General features: G+C 57.2%; 2 protein-coding genes across 24 annotated transcripts in view; one reads left to right on the top strand and one right to left on the bottom strand.

Moving 5' to 3' along the window:
- Positions 1-13,482, bottom strand: part of LOC105075346 (uncharacterized) — a 138,138-nt gene that overhangs the window by 9,746 nt on the left and 114,910 nt on the right. For 15 of the 23 annotated variants that reach the window (XR_012510312.1, XR_012510310.1, XR_012510314.1 and 12 more), the window contains 2 exons: positions 1,302-3,957; positions 1,079-1,107 (listed from right to left, as the gene is read on the bottom strand). The exons of 1 other annotated variant lie outside the window; for it this stretch is intronic. Coding sequence is in view for 2 of the 22 variants with exons in the window: in XM_074374285.1 (XP_074230386.1) it covers positions 1,079-1,107; positions 1,302-2,012 (740 nt within the window). In the remaining 20 variants the exon portion in view is untranslated. 7 more of the 23 variants (XR_012510325.1, XR_012510326.1, XR_012510322.1 and 4 more) reach the window with 7 other exon arrangements.
- ZNF503 (zinc finger protein 503) lies at positions 9,445-13,417 on the top strand. The gene is made up of 2 exons (XM_074374283.1): positions 9,445-10,120; positions 10,872-13,417. Exons 1-2 carry the CDS (start codon positions 9,818-9,820, stop codon positions 12,492-12,494), a joined length of 1,926 nt encoding a protein of 641 aa, XP_074230384.1. The 5' UTR covers positions 9,445-9,817; the 3' UTR covers positions 12,495-13,417.

The following is a 13,482-nucleotide window of genomic DNA, read 5'->3' as shown; positions in this document are numbered from 1 at the left end:
ACATAGATATTTCTCTTCCCCAACCTCCTTGAGCATTGACTTCTTTGATATCTACAATGTAAAAACTCAAAATAACCCTTATTTTTGATATTTTTTGTGTTATTTCCCTTATTAAATTGAGAAAACACCTTGGGATTTGATACAAAAAGGACTACTTACTGTTAGCCCCCAAAAGTGCAGTGAGTCCCAGAAGTTATCATTCATTCAGCACAGTTGATATAAATGCCCTTTTCTTCATTCATCTCTTGAAGGAACAGCCCCAGTCGCTGCCCCCTCAGAGTTATTATCCAGTGAAGAGGACAGACTTTCAACAGGAAATCCCCTGTGTGGTAAGTGCTCTGAGACAGGGTTACAGAAGCCCTAACCCAGTACCAGGTGGGAGGGTGCAGGGAAGTGGTGTGCAAGCTGAGACCTGAAGGCAGAGGAGCAGTCAGCCAGGTGAAGAGAAGAACAGAAAGTCACTCTGGATAGAAGGAAAAACATCAGCAAGATCCCGCGGTGGGAAGTAGCATGGCACCTCTGAGTAACCAAAAGGCAGCCATGGATAGTGGGAGCTCAGGGTGAGGAGCAGTAGGAGACAGACAAAGGCAGAAAGGTGAGCTGAGGCAAATCAAGCCTCAGAGACTTGCCAGCCATTGGCTCAGCTCAAGGAGAAATATGGTCTGATAGACATTTTTTTTTCCCCTTAAAAATCTCTCTGGCTTTCAAAGAGGTGGAGGGCTACAGGCAAACAAGCCAGGATGCTCAGTGGTCCAGTTTCCCCATCAGGCTGGGAGCTGCCCAGGAAGCTGAGTTGAGAGCCCCACCCATTTACCCCTTCCTCCTCCTTTATGTCCCCCTCCTGCTCAGCAAGGCCTCAGCTGAAAGTGGATGCAGTTAACAGGCCAGCGAACAACCCCCGCCCCCATAAAGTAAGTAAAAGCCCAGCAAGATTCTCCCAGAGTGATGGGTTGGGATTCTGGGGATCTGAAGAAAAGAAGGGATGGGGATATGGATGAGATGGGAGTGACGCAAGGCCAACTTCTCCTCTCTATGCCCCATTTCTTTATCTAAAAAACAGGGCATTCATGGTGCTTACCTCGGAGAGTTGCTGTTCTTCGATAGTATCTGTAACAAAGGGAACGCTCAAAAAGTGTTAGGTTTTGTTTTTGCCCGTTATGAAAGAAAGGTGAGACCCTATGGGCACGGATATGTATGCCCTGCTGTCCGACAACTACTGGTCGGATCCCATAGAATCTTTGAGAACCCCTATGCCTTAGGTCTCAGGACTACCGAAAGACCAAAGTTTGACAAAGTCTTACCTGCGAGTTTGGGCCAGAGTTGCTAGTGTGTATGTGCTTGTGTTCCTGTGATTTAAAAATCCTAAGACACAACCTCAGGAGGGGAAACAGGAGCTGCCCTCCGCCCTCCTGCGAAACCCGGGTTGTGCGCCAAGGCCTAGAATCCCGGCCTGGGATTAAAGGGGTGGAGCCTGACGAGCTGAGGGCGGGCCGGCGCGGCGGAGGGGCGGGACCGGAGCCGATGCCCTGGGCCCCGCCCCCAGCGGAAGTGCCGCCGAGCCAGCCCCTCCCTCCGGAGGCCTGTTCCCCTCGCCCTTCCCCCGACCCACTCTCTATTGAGCTCAGTTCGGCTCCTTGAGCGTATTGGGTCAAGGCCCCAGCACCAGTCCGGAGAGGAGGCCCCGGGTCTGCGTATCTGGCTGTCTCAGGTGGTGCTCTCTGTCCCTCCCAGTCCCCCGCCCTCCCTTCCATTCCTCCGTTACCGGTGCGGCCGCAGGCGCCGCGGGGGACTGCACAGGTAAAGACTTGGCTAGTGAGGGCGCAGGTATGGGTGCCTCCCAGGCTGGATGGGCAGGGGAGAGGCTGATGGCACATACCTGGCTTTTTTCCAAAGCGACTGTACTGATAGTAGGGCTCCGACAGGGTAGACGCAGACCCCAGGAGCGCTGCGGTACTCAAGAGAGGCACAGTGGGCGGGATTGAAGCCCCCAGACCTTGAGGGGGATGCATCATTCGTGTCCCCGCGTCTTGCGCAGTCTCCTTTGTGCCTGGGTGGTAGTGAGCTAGTTGGGTAGGGGCGGGTCGGGACCACGGCACCGGACGGTTATCCCCAACACACTCCCTGAGGTGAATGGGGTCTAACAGTGTCCCTGCCCGGGAGCGCAGTCTCAGGTTTGCAGAATGAAAAGCAATAAAACCGATGCAATGGCAACGAACACGAAACACGTTGGATTGTTATTATTTGCGTTTGTTAAATTCTTTATATTTATTTATTTATTTATTTTTTACTTCTTTCTTGGAAAAAGTGGCTCGGATCAGAGCCTCGGAGAGGGGACGCAAAATGCCCCCTGGTCTCCCGGCAGGGAGCGGGAGCCTGTCCTCGACCCCAAGCCACACAAACTTCCCCGAGCGGCTGGAAGGGGTCCGGCAGCGGGAGGGGAGCCCCCGGTGCGCTTGGCTTCCGGATACGGCTTTCCTCCGCGCCTCATTGTCCGCACTTTAGGGCGATGGTTCCCCGCTTCCTCCCCCCCCACCCCTCTCCATTCGCCTTTTCCCCGGTTCACCACCCCCACGCCCTGGGGGCCGCGCCTCCTCCCCTCCCCCGAGCTCTCCTCGGCGCTTTAAATAATGATATTTGCATGCAGGGAGCGATTCATAAATATGTCAAGGCCGGTGAAATATAGGCAACATTTCAAACTTTCTATTTAAAAAACATGAATTATGGCCGCGGAAAATGTGTTCCCATTTAAAGGCGATACGAAGTATTTGGTGTCTCGTCCCCGGGCCCATCCATCACGCAGACAATAAAGAGAGTTTTTCGCCCTGACACCCGCGATTTATGGGCGCCCTTCTCTGCCCTCATCACTCACCCGCCGCGGCCGGCCCGGCGACAGGCCCCGCGGAGAGACCGGCGGCCGCCCCCCAGTCCCGCGCGCGCATTTTGCGCCCTGGCCAGCCCCCCAAGACCACCGCTCCCAAGGGGAAGCGCCCGCTCTGGGGAGTCAGGAGGTGGGCGGTGATGGTCTGGGCAGCCCAGTGGGAGCGGTAACCACTCATCCTCTCACCTCCGCGTAAGCCCGTCTCAGGGCTGGGCTAAGCGGGCCGACGAGCGGCCTTGCGGGCCCGCTCTGCGTCCGGGCCTCTCCCGCCAACCGCGGCACCGTGCGGGGAAGTTTGCAGTGCAGGCAGTGGGAGGTTATTTACATGCAGCTTCGAGGTGAGGAGAGACGACTGGGCAGGGGAGCTCTCCAGAGAGCTCCTTCTGCTCGGGGGTAGGAGAGTTGGTCCCCAGCTTTCTTGACTCCCCGCTGGGCGGACGCTTCTGGGCAAAGCTCTTTCTGCAACATTTACAAAGCCGCCTCCTCCCTGGTGCGATCACCACAAACACACCCTGGGCATCTGCGGCACCTTGGAAGCTAGTTTTACAGACAGGGACCGAGGAATTAGCGAGTAATAACGAAGGGGCGGCATCTTTCCTCGGGTTCTGCCTCCGACCAAGCTTGACCACCCGGTACTCTCTTCGCCCACCGCCCTACTTCGCGTGCGCGCGCGCGCGCACTGCCAAAGCGCGCTATCTTCCTGAAGCTACCACCGAATCTCTGCTGCAAGCTTGCGTCGAAAAAAGTTCGAACTTCATCTGCCACGGAATTTGCTTTCAGTTTTCGCCCCGGGCGGACTTGGCTCGGCAGGTTCCCGAAGCACCAGCACAGGTGGGCGGGGGGTTGTCAGGCACTGTTGGGGCAGCGCAGGGCTGCTCGGCCTGAGGGCGCTGATAGTTCAGCTTCCCTCGGAGGCCAGATCTGCCGCCTTATGAACACGAGGAGCCACCTCGCGTCCCGCGCTGGGCGGATGCGTCTGCGTACACGCGAACCAGGAGCCGTTTCCTGCTGGATACCTGCGAGCTGGGTTTATTCGGATACAGGCAGCGCGACTAGCAGCCAGAGAAATTCCGTCGATTCTAAAAATGACACAGTTGAATTTATTAGATTAAGATTCATGTGTAAGTGCAGGGAGATGAAAAGTATACAAATAGCTCCACGTCCAGTGTGAACGCATGATCGCTTCCGGCTTCAAGGGCATATAACATAGTATCTGAATATTTAGATCTGCAGGGGGATATAAAATATTCAATTCTCGGTGTATGCACATATAGTTAAGGTGGAAAAATTCTAGAACAAGTGTCTTTTTACAGCCCCTACTTGGGTGTAATCTGGGCTGGAGACAGCACTTATGTCCAAATAACCACCCAGCGAATATATCCTATACTCAGAGTTCCGCATCGTTGGGGTGTGCTATATGTGTACCTCTTTAAATATCTGCGGCGTGGCAGAAGTGAAATAAATACATTTAAGAAAAGCAGCCGCGCAGATTAGTGAGCCACTGCACCGATACAGTATTTCTGGGTATGGAAATAAATATTCCCATTAAGTCGGCTGTGGAAAGTGCGCACAAATAGGAGGGCTTTCAGGAGCCCGGGGTGGGGGCCACGCGTCCTGCAGCTCTGGACGCCGAGCATTCTGAGGTTGGCTCTATTCGATATCCACTGCCTCAGACCCTGGCGTGACTACTGAGAGAGGCGCTACCCAGACAGCCAACACTGCTGCGCCTTGGGGGTTCTCCCTGATACACCCGCGGAGAGGGAGACTTTCTGAGGGGCTGAACCCAGCATTTAGGGTACCAGGGCCTGATATTTCGAGGGGCAACCCTTCCCCCTCAGACACTTCATAAACCTCTCAATCCTGGCTCCACTGGGCTCGGGCAGTAGCCACTTGGGCCTACCGAGTTGGAGCAAGAGCGCAGAAAAGGGCGGGTCGTGCTTGGTTCTGAGGCGTCCCAACGCGCCAAGCTGGAGGCCACTGGGAGGAAGGCCACAATTTCACGCCCGTGCGGAATCCAGGTCCAACCCGGCTCTCGGAGCGCCAATTGAGACCATAGAAGCAGTTATCTGGGTGTATTTATTTACTTATGAAATGTTAAGCACATACCCAGTGCGGAAGCCCAGATGCCCCGTAGGTCTCCTCCGAATTTTGCAAAGCCCAGGCAACGCCACCAGCGAGTTCAAAGACGTTGCACTGCGAAATTCCAAGACCAAATACTAACTCCAGAATAGGGCGCTTGCGACCATCTGCCCATTTCACTGTCCTGATCTCTTTTTTTCCCTCACCCTCTCCAAACGCACCCGACCCTTCAACAGGCGCAGAGTTTCTGAGACCCCCTGCTTGGGGAGAAATTAGGAAAGATTTTGTCATGAGTTCCTGAGAACTGCACATACTCCTGAGGCAGCCTTGCCTCGGAGAAGGAACCCGGGCCCTGAGAATGCCCTGCTTCAGAGAGTGTGGTTGCGACAAAGTAGTATGCTGAAAATGGGGAGAAAGAATAGGAAATACTTCCTGGCAAGTAGGAAAAAGATAAATGAAGGAGGGGGTGGAGAAGAAAAAGGATAGGGAGCCGAGAAAGAAGCGGGAGGGAAAACAAACAAGAGAGGGAGGGGCGGGTAAGAGAGAACCAGTAGAGGCGAGCCGAGAAGAGTGCAGGCCGTGGCGAGGCCTGGGGACCAGACCAGGCCGTGGCTACAGCAAGCCTGGTGCCTCACCAGCCCCAGAAGACACGAGGGCCGCCAGGGACCATCCCTCACCATGCCAGCGAATCTGGGACCCGTTCCCAGTCCGGAGGGGCGGGCCAGGGTAGAACTCATCCGCGCGCCCTTTCTCTTCCCCCTCCCGGGGGACCGCGAGGCGGGGCGGGACTTGGGGGGGGCGGGGATGCCCCTAGGGGCGCGCGCCAGTCCAGGACAGTTTGGGCGCTCTGGGCCAGGCTTTCCAGCTCGCCAGGCCTGACCTGTCAGGCGGATTATCTTCGAGGGAGATTAATAGGGGAGGCGGGCTGCAATAATAATCGTTTTGTTTGATGTGACAACTCTGATAGGCGTTGATTTACTTACAAACTGATAGGCTTTTAATTGAGCGCCTCCGCCGAGCCCGAGATGAAAGGGAAGCGACGGTGAAAGGCGGCCCGCCTGCCCTCCGGCCTCAATACTGATTAGCCATCTCGACAGTGAATAGTTCAAGGCATTTTCAAACTTTTTTCCTCAGCTCTCTCCCCTTCCTTCTCCTCCCTCCCCCTCCTCAAATATCTGCCATGCCCACTCCTTTTTTAGAGAAAACAAATCATTTCCATTGTGTGCAAATAAAATCCGCAGGACATCCACGCCAATCGCCGCTGGGGGTTGGAGGCATTAGGCCTAGCGCGGAGTAATTAATAACTCCCCTAACACCGCCACCCACCCCTCAACCCCTGTGTGCGCGGCCTTCAGGGATCTGGTCTCCCCCTCGAGGTGCGCAGGCTCGGATACTGGCACCTCCGGAAAACCCCGGGCACGCAGGACCCCAGGCGCCCTCGTGCGCTCGGACCTTCGGAGTTGGGTTTTGCGAAGAGCGAATACACACGGACCACGAACCGCGCGCGCTCAGCACCACGCAGGCCCGCGAGCTTGTGCGACCACACCACGGCACGCCCATTCCGGGGGACGCGGAGGCCACTCTCTGGTCCCCGCAGCAGCCTGGCATAAAAAGAAAGCTGCTGGAATTCCAGAAGCGGGAAAGGACTGAGTCTGGGGACTGCGGTGGGGGAGGGAGGAGGCAGGGCCGCCCGCGGTCAGCTCTGGCCGCTGCCCCCAGCATTCAGTGTCCGGGCCTCGCCGGGAGACCGCGGCGACACGCAGCCCAAGGCTGGGCTCGCGGAGCTGGGAGAGCTATAGTTGATCTGGGCCGACACCTCCACAGCCGCGCACCCGATGACACAGACACACTAACAGACCGTCAGGTTACCTGCGGCTCCAGTGTCTCTCTTCAGAGACAGCTTAGAACCGCCCCGCCCTCAGAAACGGACACCTGGGACTCGCTCCTGAAAGATTATTCAGACAACCATCACAACCTCGCGTGTGGCCTTGCCACCGTTTCACGGACTGACCTTCCTCCGTTGTCGCAAAGGCAGACACTCCAGACCCCCTTGAACGCAGGTGTGTTCTTACACCTAAACACACACACACATACACCGACAAATTCCCCCCATATACACACCGCCTCACTCCCCTCTTTTCCAAATTATCTTTAGTCGTTACCATCTCGAAGTTTACCAACCTAAAGAATTAAGGGATAAGATTAAAACGCATAAAAAGAATACCTACGAGAAAATTCTAAAACTCACCCCAGAAAGTTCTCAGTATCTGTGCAGAGTGGGAGACAGAGACAAAAATTAGGGAGGGGGAATGGGGTGGTGAGAGAGGAGAGCACGCAGAGGGCAGGTCCTAGACCCGACATCCGCGCCTACAGAGCTCAGCGCTGGGTGAGCGCCGGTGGAAACCACGTTTCCAGGCCCGGCTCCCGCCCCTCGCTCGGGTACAGACAGGCTCCTGGCTCCCCTGCGCTCTCTGCCCCACCATTTATCAAACGGACTTGACAACAAAAGAAGAGCTGGGGCGGAAAAGTGGGGGAGGGGAGATTCAAAGTCTTCCAAGTCCTTCCGAGGAAGGGGATGTGTCCTCCTCTCGCCCCCTTCCAGTTTCTGCGAGTTTCTGGAGGTGACCCCCGAACTCGCTCCGGACGTTACCAAAGCCCTGACAACTCACACAGCGGCACAGGCATTCATACACACTTCTGCACCCAGATCCAGGTACACGAAGGCACGCACAGCGCCTCCCCTCTTCCTTCCAAACAGCCCGAGTGACGGTGCAAATCGAGGGGAACGCTGCAGTCCCGCTCCGCTTCCCTGGAAGAGCCAGTGTTCCCACAGGCAGCCGCCCCCTCCCGCTCTCGCTCTTTCCCTCGGCTCTCCCTGCGCAGGTCAGTCCCGGCTCCGCGTTCCAATAAATTCGAGGAAGCAGCCCGGAGTAACGCTACCAAGCCTGCGGAGATCGCGCGGGGTGAGGAAAGGTTGGGAGGGGGCCTGAGTGAGCCTGAAATGTATCTCCCCCAAATACCTACAGTCAGGCCTCTTCTTCTCAGCCTCTCAGCCCTAGCCACTATGGGGGGGGGTGTCAAAAATGAGACGGGGGCACCCAACCATTGGCCTTCAGGACTTAAGGTTACTTTGGCGGCGTGGCTCTTAGAAATCTTGGAGTTTCGTGTCGGGGTACTACGGTGGGTGGGGTCCGCGGCAGGCGGGCAGCCTGAGGACTGCAGTCTACATGCCCCGGAGGGACTATCCCAGGGAAAAAATCTCCCGTGTTAGACGTCGCCAACTGCCTGTCTCGGATACTTGGAGCGGCTCGTAAGTCCGCGGCCCCAACGGACCGGAATCACCAGAGGTGGAAGGATGTATCTCTCTCCGACACCCAGAGGAGCGAGGCGCACATCCCAGTCCAGCCCACCCTTCTCATCGCCCTGGGCGCACCTGCGCACTTTACTCTCACTATTCATTTTCCTGACACTGAGCGCCTCTTTCTCTTTCATTCTTTTTCTTAGAGCCCCCGCCTCTCATCCCAGGAGGCTGCTCCTCTTTCCCCCTCCTCCAGTTCCCCCTAGGTCTCTTCCTTCGCTCCCTCTCTCTCCCTCTCTTTTTCCCTTCAAGTCGCACCCGCCTTGTAATCAGCAACAAAAGCTGACATAAATCACCGGTGGATTGACAAGAGCTGACAAATAACTGATTGATTGCGGTCGAGGAACATTGACAATTGATGGAGGGGTGGAGATGCCCGAAGAACTGGGGGAGGTGCGGAGAAGAGACGGTGGCAAGGGAGAGTAAGAATGAGGTGGGGGGCCGAGTGTGAAACAGAGGAAACATGTGACCCCCGCTTCTGCCCCAATCTGCTCATCCCCGGGCGTCACGTGGCCGGGAAGGGCGGGGAGCTTAGCAAACTGCGCGGAGACAGGCCTCCACCACCTCCGCTGCCCATCTAGCTTCTGGTTTCTCCACCGCCGAATCTCGGGAAATCAAAGCGGGCGGGCAGACTTCCTCCAACACCCGTTCCCCACCTCTCCTTACACAGGCGGCTGCAACGCAAGAGATTTCAATTACTGAGGAGGATGAGAGAATCTTTGGTGTGCAGGCCCCCTGTACAGCCCTGGAGTTGACAGTCCGGCTGTTGTCCGGACTCCCCCTGGTGCTCCTTCTGGACACCCCCAATCTGTTCCTCACAGGCACCCTCCTGCAAAAGGTTTCAGTTTATACTCGAGCTGGGGAAAAGGAAGGACGACGAGGAAGAAAAAAGACGGAGGCGGCAGATAGCAAACGTAGAATAAATGTCCAGCTCGTCCTCCGAGCGAAATCAAGGGAGGGGACACGGAGAGGGGAGCGGCGAAAAGGGAGCTGCCCATTAAAACCAGCGCTGAGTCCTGGCGGCGGCGGCGGCGGCGGCGCGGGACGCGTCACATCCCCTTGACCCTCCAATCACCTCGGGCTCCCATTTGATTGGAAGGCGGCAAAGGCTTTAATCTCCCCCTCGGTGCAGCTGCTTTTGAAGTGAGTTTCCTCGCCAGAGCCCCGGCTGGACAGGCAGCGGCTCACATCGCAGAGCGCAGCGCCAGCGCCGGGCCGCCAGTGCGCAGCGCAGGGGCACAGCCCGAGGCGGACACGGCGAGCCACTCGGCACTCCCGCAGTCGGACCGGCTCGTCCTGCTAGGCCACGGCACCGCTGCGGGCCACCCAGGATTATTCGCTTCTGGCTCCCGGCGCCGAGAAGGCGCGCTGGGCGCCCGTGGCCGCCGCGCCAGCTCCTCCTCCTCCTGCTGGTCCCGCTCCCCGGGCTAGCGCGCAGCCCCGAGCCCGCCCCGCGCCTCCTGGAGCCCTCCCCCCGCTGCTCCCATGCGCGCGGGTGGGTCATGAGCACAGCGCCCTCGCTTTCTGCCCTAAGAAGCAGTAAGCACAGCGGCGGCGGCGGCGGTGGCAGTGCGGACCCTGCCTGGACCAGCGCGCTCTCTGGAAATAGCTCCGGCCCCGGCCCAGGCTCGTCCCCGGCCGGCAGCACCAAGCCTTTTGTGCACGCCGTGCCCCCCTCTGATCCTCTCCGCCAGGCTAACCGCCTGCCCATCAAGGTGCTGAAGATGCTGACCGCACGGACTGGCCACATTTTGCACCCCGAGTACCTGCAGCCCCTGCCTTCCACTCCCGTCAGCCCCATAGAGGTAAGGACCCTATCCGCAGATCGCTCTGGGGCCACCACCCTGGCTGCCGTTCCACGGGGTTTCTTTCTCTCGGGATCTGGGGGTGGAAGTGGGGGGGGGGTCGGAGTGATAAAGCTCCGGGATGGGGGAGAGGATAGTGCCTCTCCACATTAAAACTAGGGCGGAAAGAGGGGAGGAGGTAGAATGGAGTGTGAATACTAGAAGGTAAGGCTGCCAAAACTTGTCTCTCCCTTTGGTATGAAAGCTCCTACTGGCCCCAGGCCCCCCTCACTCTCGGCCCAGAAGACAGACAGGAGTCCAAAATACAGTTTCAAAGTCATAGTCCTCCGGTTCCCCAGAAGCTGTTTGTACATAGCCTCTAAGGCGCCAACTGCCCAAGCCCTTACTCTGAAGAATTAGGGATGTGTGTGTGCTGGGGCCCGGGGCTGGGGGTACAGTTCTAGGTTAGAGTCAGAAATCAAGACATTTTGTGAGTTTTATTTTTCAATCTAGTTATCGCTTAGAGAGGACAGGAAATATCCTGGAGGCAGGGCTGGGTGGGTAGGTGGGTGGGGGGTGCTGTTGCCTTTCTCAAGGGCGAGAATAACTGTGTGTAGAAGGGGTGTCGCCTAGAATTGAGCCTTGGGGCTGAGAGGATCTTTGCGGGTTGTTGCGGAGGTGCGTTTGAAACCTAGAAACCATTAAAGGGTTATTAAAGGGTTTCCCTTTCTTTCTTTGTGCCCCCACCCCACCCCGACGTCTGACCCCGCAGCTTGATGCCAAGAAGAGCCCGCTGGCGCTGTTGGCCCAAACATGCTCGCAGATCGGGAAGCCCGACCCCTCGCCCTCGTCCAAACTCTCCTCGGTCGCCACCAACGGCGGCGCGGGCGGTGCCGGCGGCGGCGCCGGGGGCGACAAGGACGCAAAGTCGGGCCCTCTCAAGCTGAGCGACATCGGTGTGGAGGACAAGTCGAGCTTCAAACCATACTCCAAACCCGGCTCGGATAAGAAGGAGACGGGAGGCGGCGGCGGCGGCGGGGGCGGCGGGGGCGGCGGCGGGGGGGTTTCGGCGGAGAAGTCCGGATTCCGGGTACCGAGCGCCACCTGCCAGCCATTCACTCCCAGGACAGGCAGCCCAAGCTCCAGCGCCTCGGCCTGCTCGCCAGGAGGCATGCTGCCTTCGGCCGGGGGCGGCCCGGAGGGCAAGGACGACAAGAAGGATCCCGAGGCGGGCGGCGGCGGCAGCAAGGGCTCCGGGGGCGCCTCGGCCGAAGGGGGACCCACTGGGCTGGCGCACGGCCGGATTAGCTGTGGCGGCGGAATTAATGTGGACGTGAACCAGCACCCAGATGGGGGCCCCGGGGGCAAGGCTCTAGGCTCGGACTGCGGAGGCTCTTCGGGCTCCAGCTCGGGCTCAGGTCCCAGCGCGCCCACCTCCTCCTCGGTGTTGGGCTCTGGGCTGGTGGCGCCCGTATCGCCCTACAAGCCAGGCCAGACAGTGTTCCCTCTGCCTCCCGCGGGCATGACCTACCCAGGCAGCCTGGCTGGGGCCTACGCCGGCTACCCGCCCCAGTTTCTGCCACACGGCGTGGCGCTGGATCCCACCAAGCCTGGCAGCCTGGTGGGGGCGCAGCTGGCGGCGGCTGCGGCGGGCTCTCTGGGCTGCAGTAAGCCCGCCGGCTCGAGCCCCTTGGCGGGGGCGTCGCCGCCATCCGTGATGACAGCCAGTTTGTGCCGGGACCCGTACTGCCTCAGCTACCACTGCGCCAGCCACCTGGCTGGGGCGGCGGCAGCCAGCGCGTCGTGCGCTCATGATCCAGCCGCGGCGGCCGCCGCTCTCAAGTCCGGATACCCGCTGGTGTACCCCACGCACCCGCTGCACGGTGTGCACTCATCGCTAACCGCTGCCGCCGCTGCCGGCGCCACACCGCCCTCTCTGGCCGGCCACCCCCTCTACCCCTACGGCTTCATGCTCCCTAACGACCCACTCCCCCACATCTGCAACTGGGTGTCGGCCAACGGGCCGTGCGACAAGCGTTTCGCTACTTCCGAAGAGCTGCTGAGCCACTTGAGGACCCATACGGCCTTCCCCGGGACAGACAAACTGCTGTCGGGCTACCCTAGCTCTTCTTCTTTGGCCAGCGCCGCAGCAGCCGCCATGGCTTGCCACATGCACATCCCCACATCCGGCGCTCCGGGCAGCCCCGGGACGCTGGCGCTGCGCAGCCCCCACCACGCGCTGGGACTCAGCAGCCGCTACCATCCCTACTCCAAGAGCCCACTCCCCACGCCCGGCGCTCCCGTGCCCGTGCCCGCCGCCACCGGACCCTACTACTCCCCCTACGCCCTCTACGGACAGAGACTGACCACGGCCTCTGCGCTGGGGTACCAGTGAGGGCGGGCGGAAGGGCTATCGAGGGAGAGAAAAGAACTGGGGTGTGAGGAGGAGCCGAAGGAGGGGTGGGAACAGGGCAGAGGCTACTGTCACCCGCTAGTGGGAATGACCCGGGCCAGGAAAGGAAAAAAATATATACCGTATCTATCTACCCAAAACAGCGACTGAGACCCGGTGGGAAACTCCCCTTTCCCCCACCTCTCATCTCCCCACCCAAACTTTATAAAAGCTGAAAAGATATCATTTGACTTTTTATAGAAAAAGAAGGAAAAAATAATTAAAGTGTTCATCTGAGGACTGCATCGGTGGACACTGGTATTTATTTATGTTAGCTCCAAGCGGACCCGTGGTTCAAAAGTGCATTATTTAGTTTGAGCTCCGTAGTAAAAAGGAAGAGGGGGAAAAATTAAAACTTGAGGGTAAAAATGTGGAAAACAAACCCTCCCGTCCCTTGTAGATTATAAATAAATACAAAACCGCCACAGAACTAGAGGTCTTCTGTTTAATGTTACTTTAAAATTGCTATGATTGTATTGTAAGTTCTTATTTAATGTCTGATTGAAACACAAATTTACATGCATGTTTGTTACAAAAAATGAAAAGAAACAAAGCAAGTCACAATTTGTCAGTTCTGATTTCAAATTGCAATTATTTTTAAGGTGTATACCATCGAAAGAGAATGGGTATTTTTTTGTATGTATTCTGGAAGAAAACAAAAAAAAAAGGAAAAACAATTCTATTCCAAAACCTCATTTGCCTTATTTTGTTCTTTAAAAGGAACACTTAACTATTTTTAATTTTTAAGTCCACCCGCTGAGAAGGGGACAAGTAAGGTTTACGTCATGTACTAAAATAATAGACAATGTATCGCTTTAAAGATTAAAATTCCGTATATTTGATGTATTAAAAGGTTTTACTTCTTATTATTATCTTTTTTATTTTTTGGTTAAAGAACAAGAAAAACATGACAATTTCAGCCGCTGTGGGT

Source organism: Camelus bactrianus, chromosome 11 (genome assembly GCF_048773025.1).
Source record: "Camelus bactrianus isolate YW-2024 breed Bactrian camel chromosome 11, ASM4877302v1, whole genome shotgun sequence".
In the NCBI taxonomy this organism is placed as follows: Eukaryota; Metazoa; Chordata; class Mammalia; order Artiodactyla; family Camelidae; genus Camelus; species Camelus bactrianus.
This window is presented reverse-complemented; position numbering and strand designations above follow the sequence as displayed.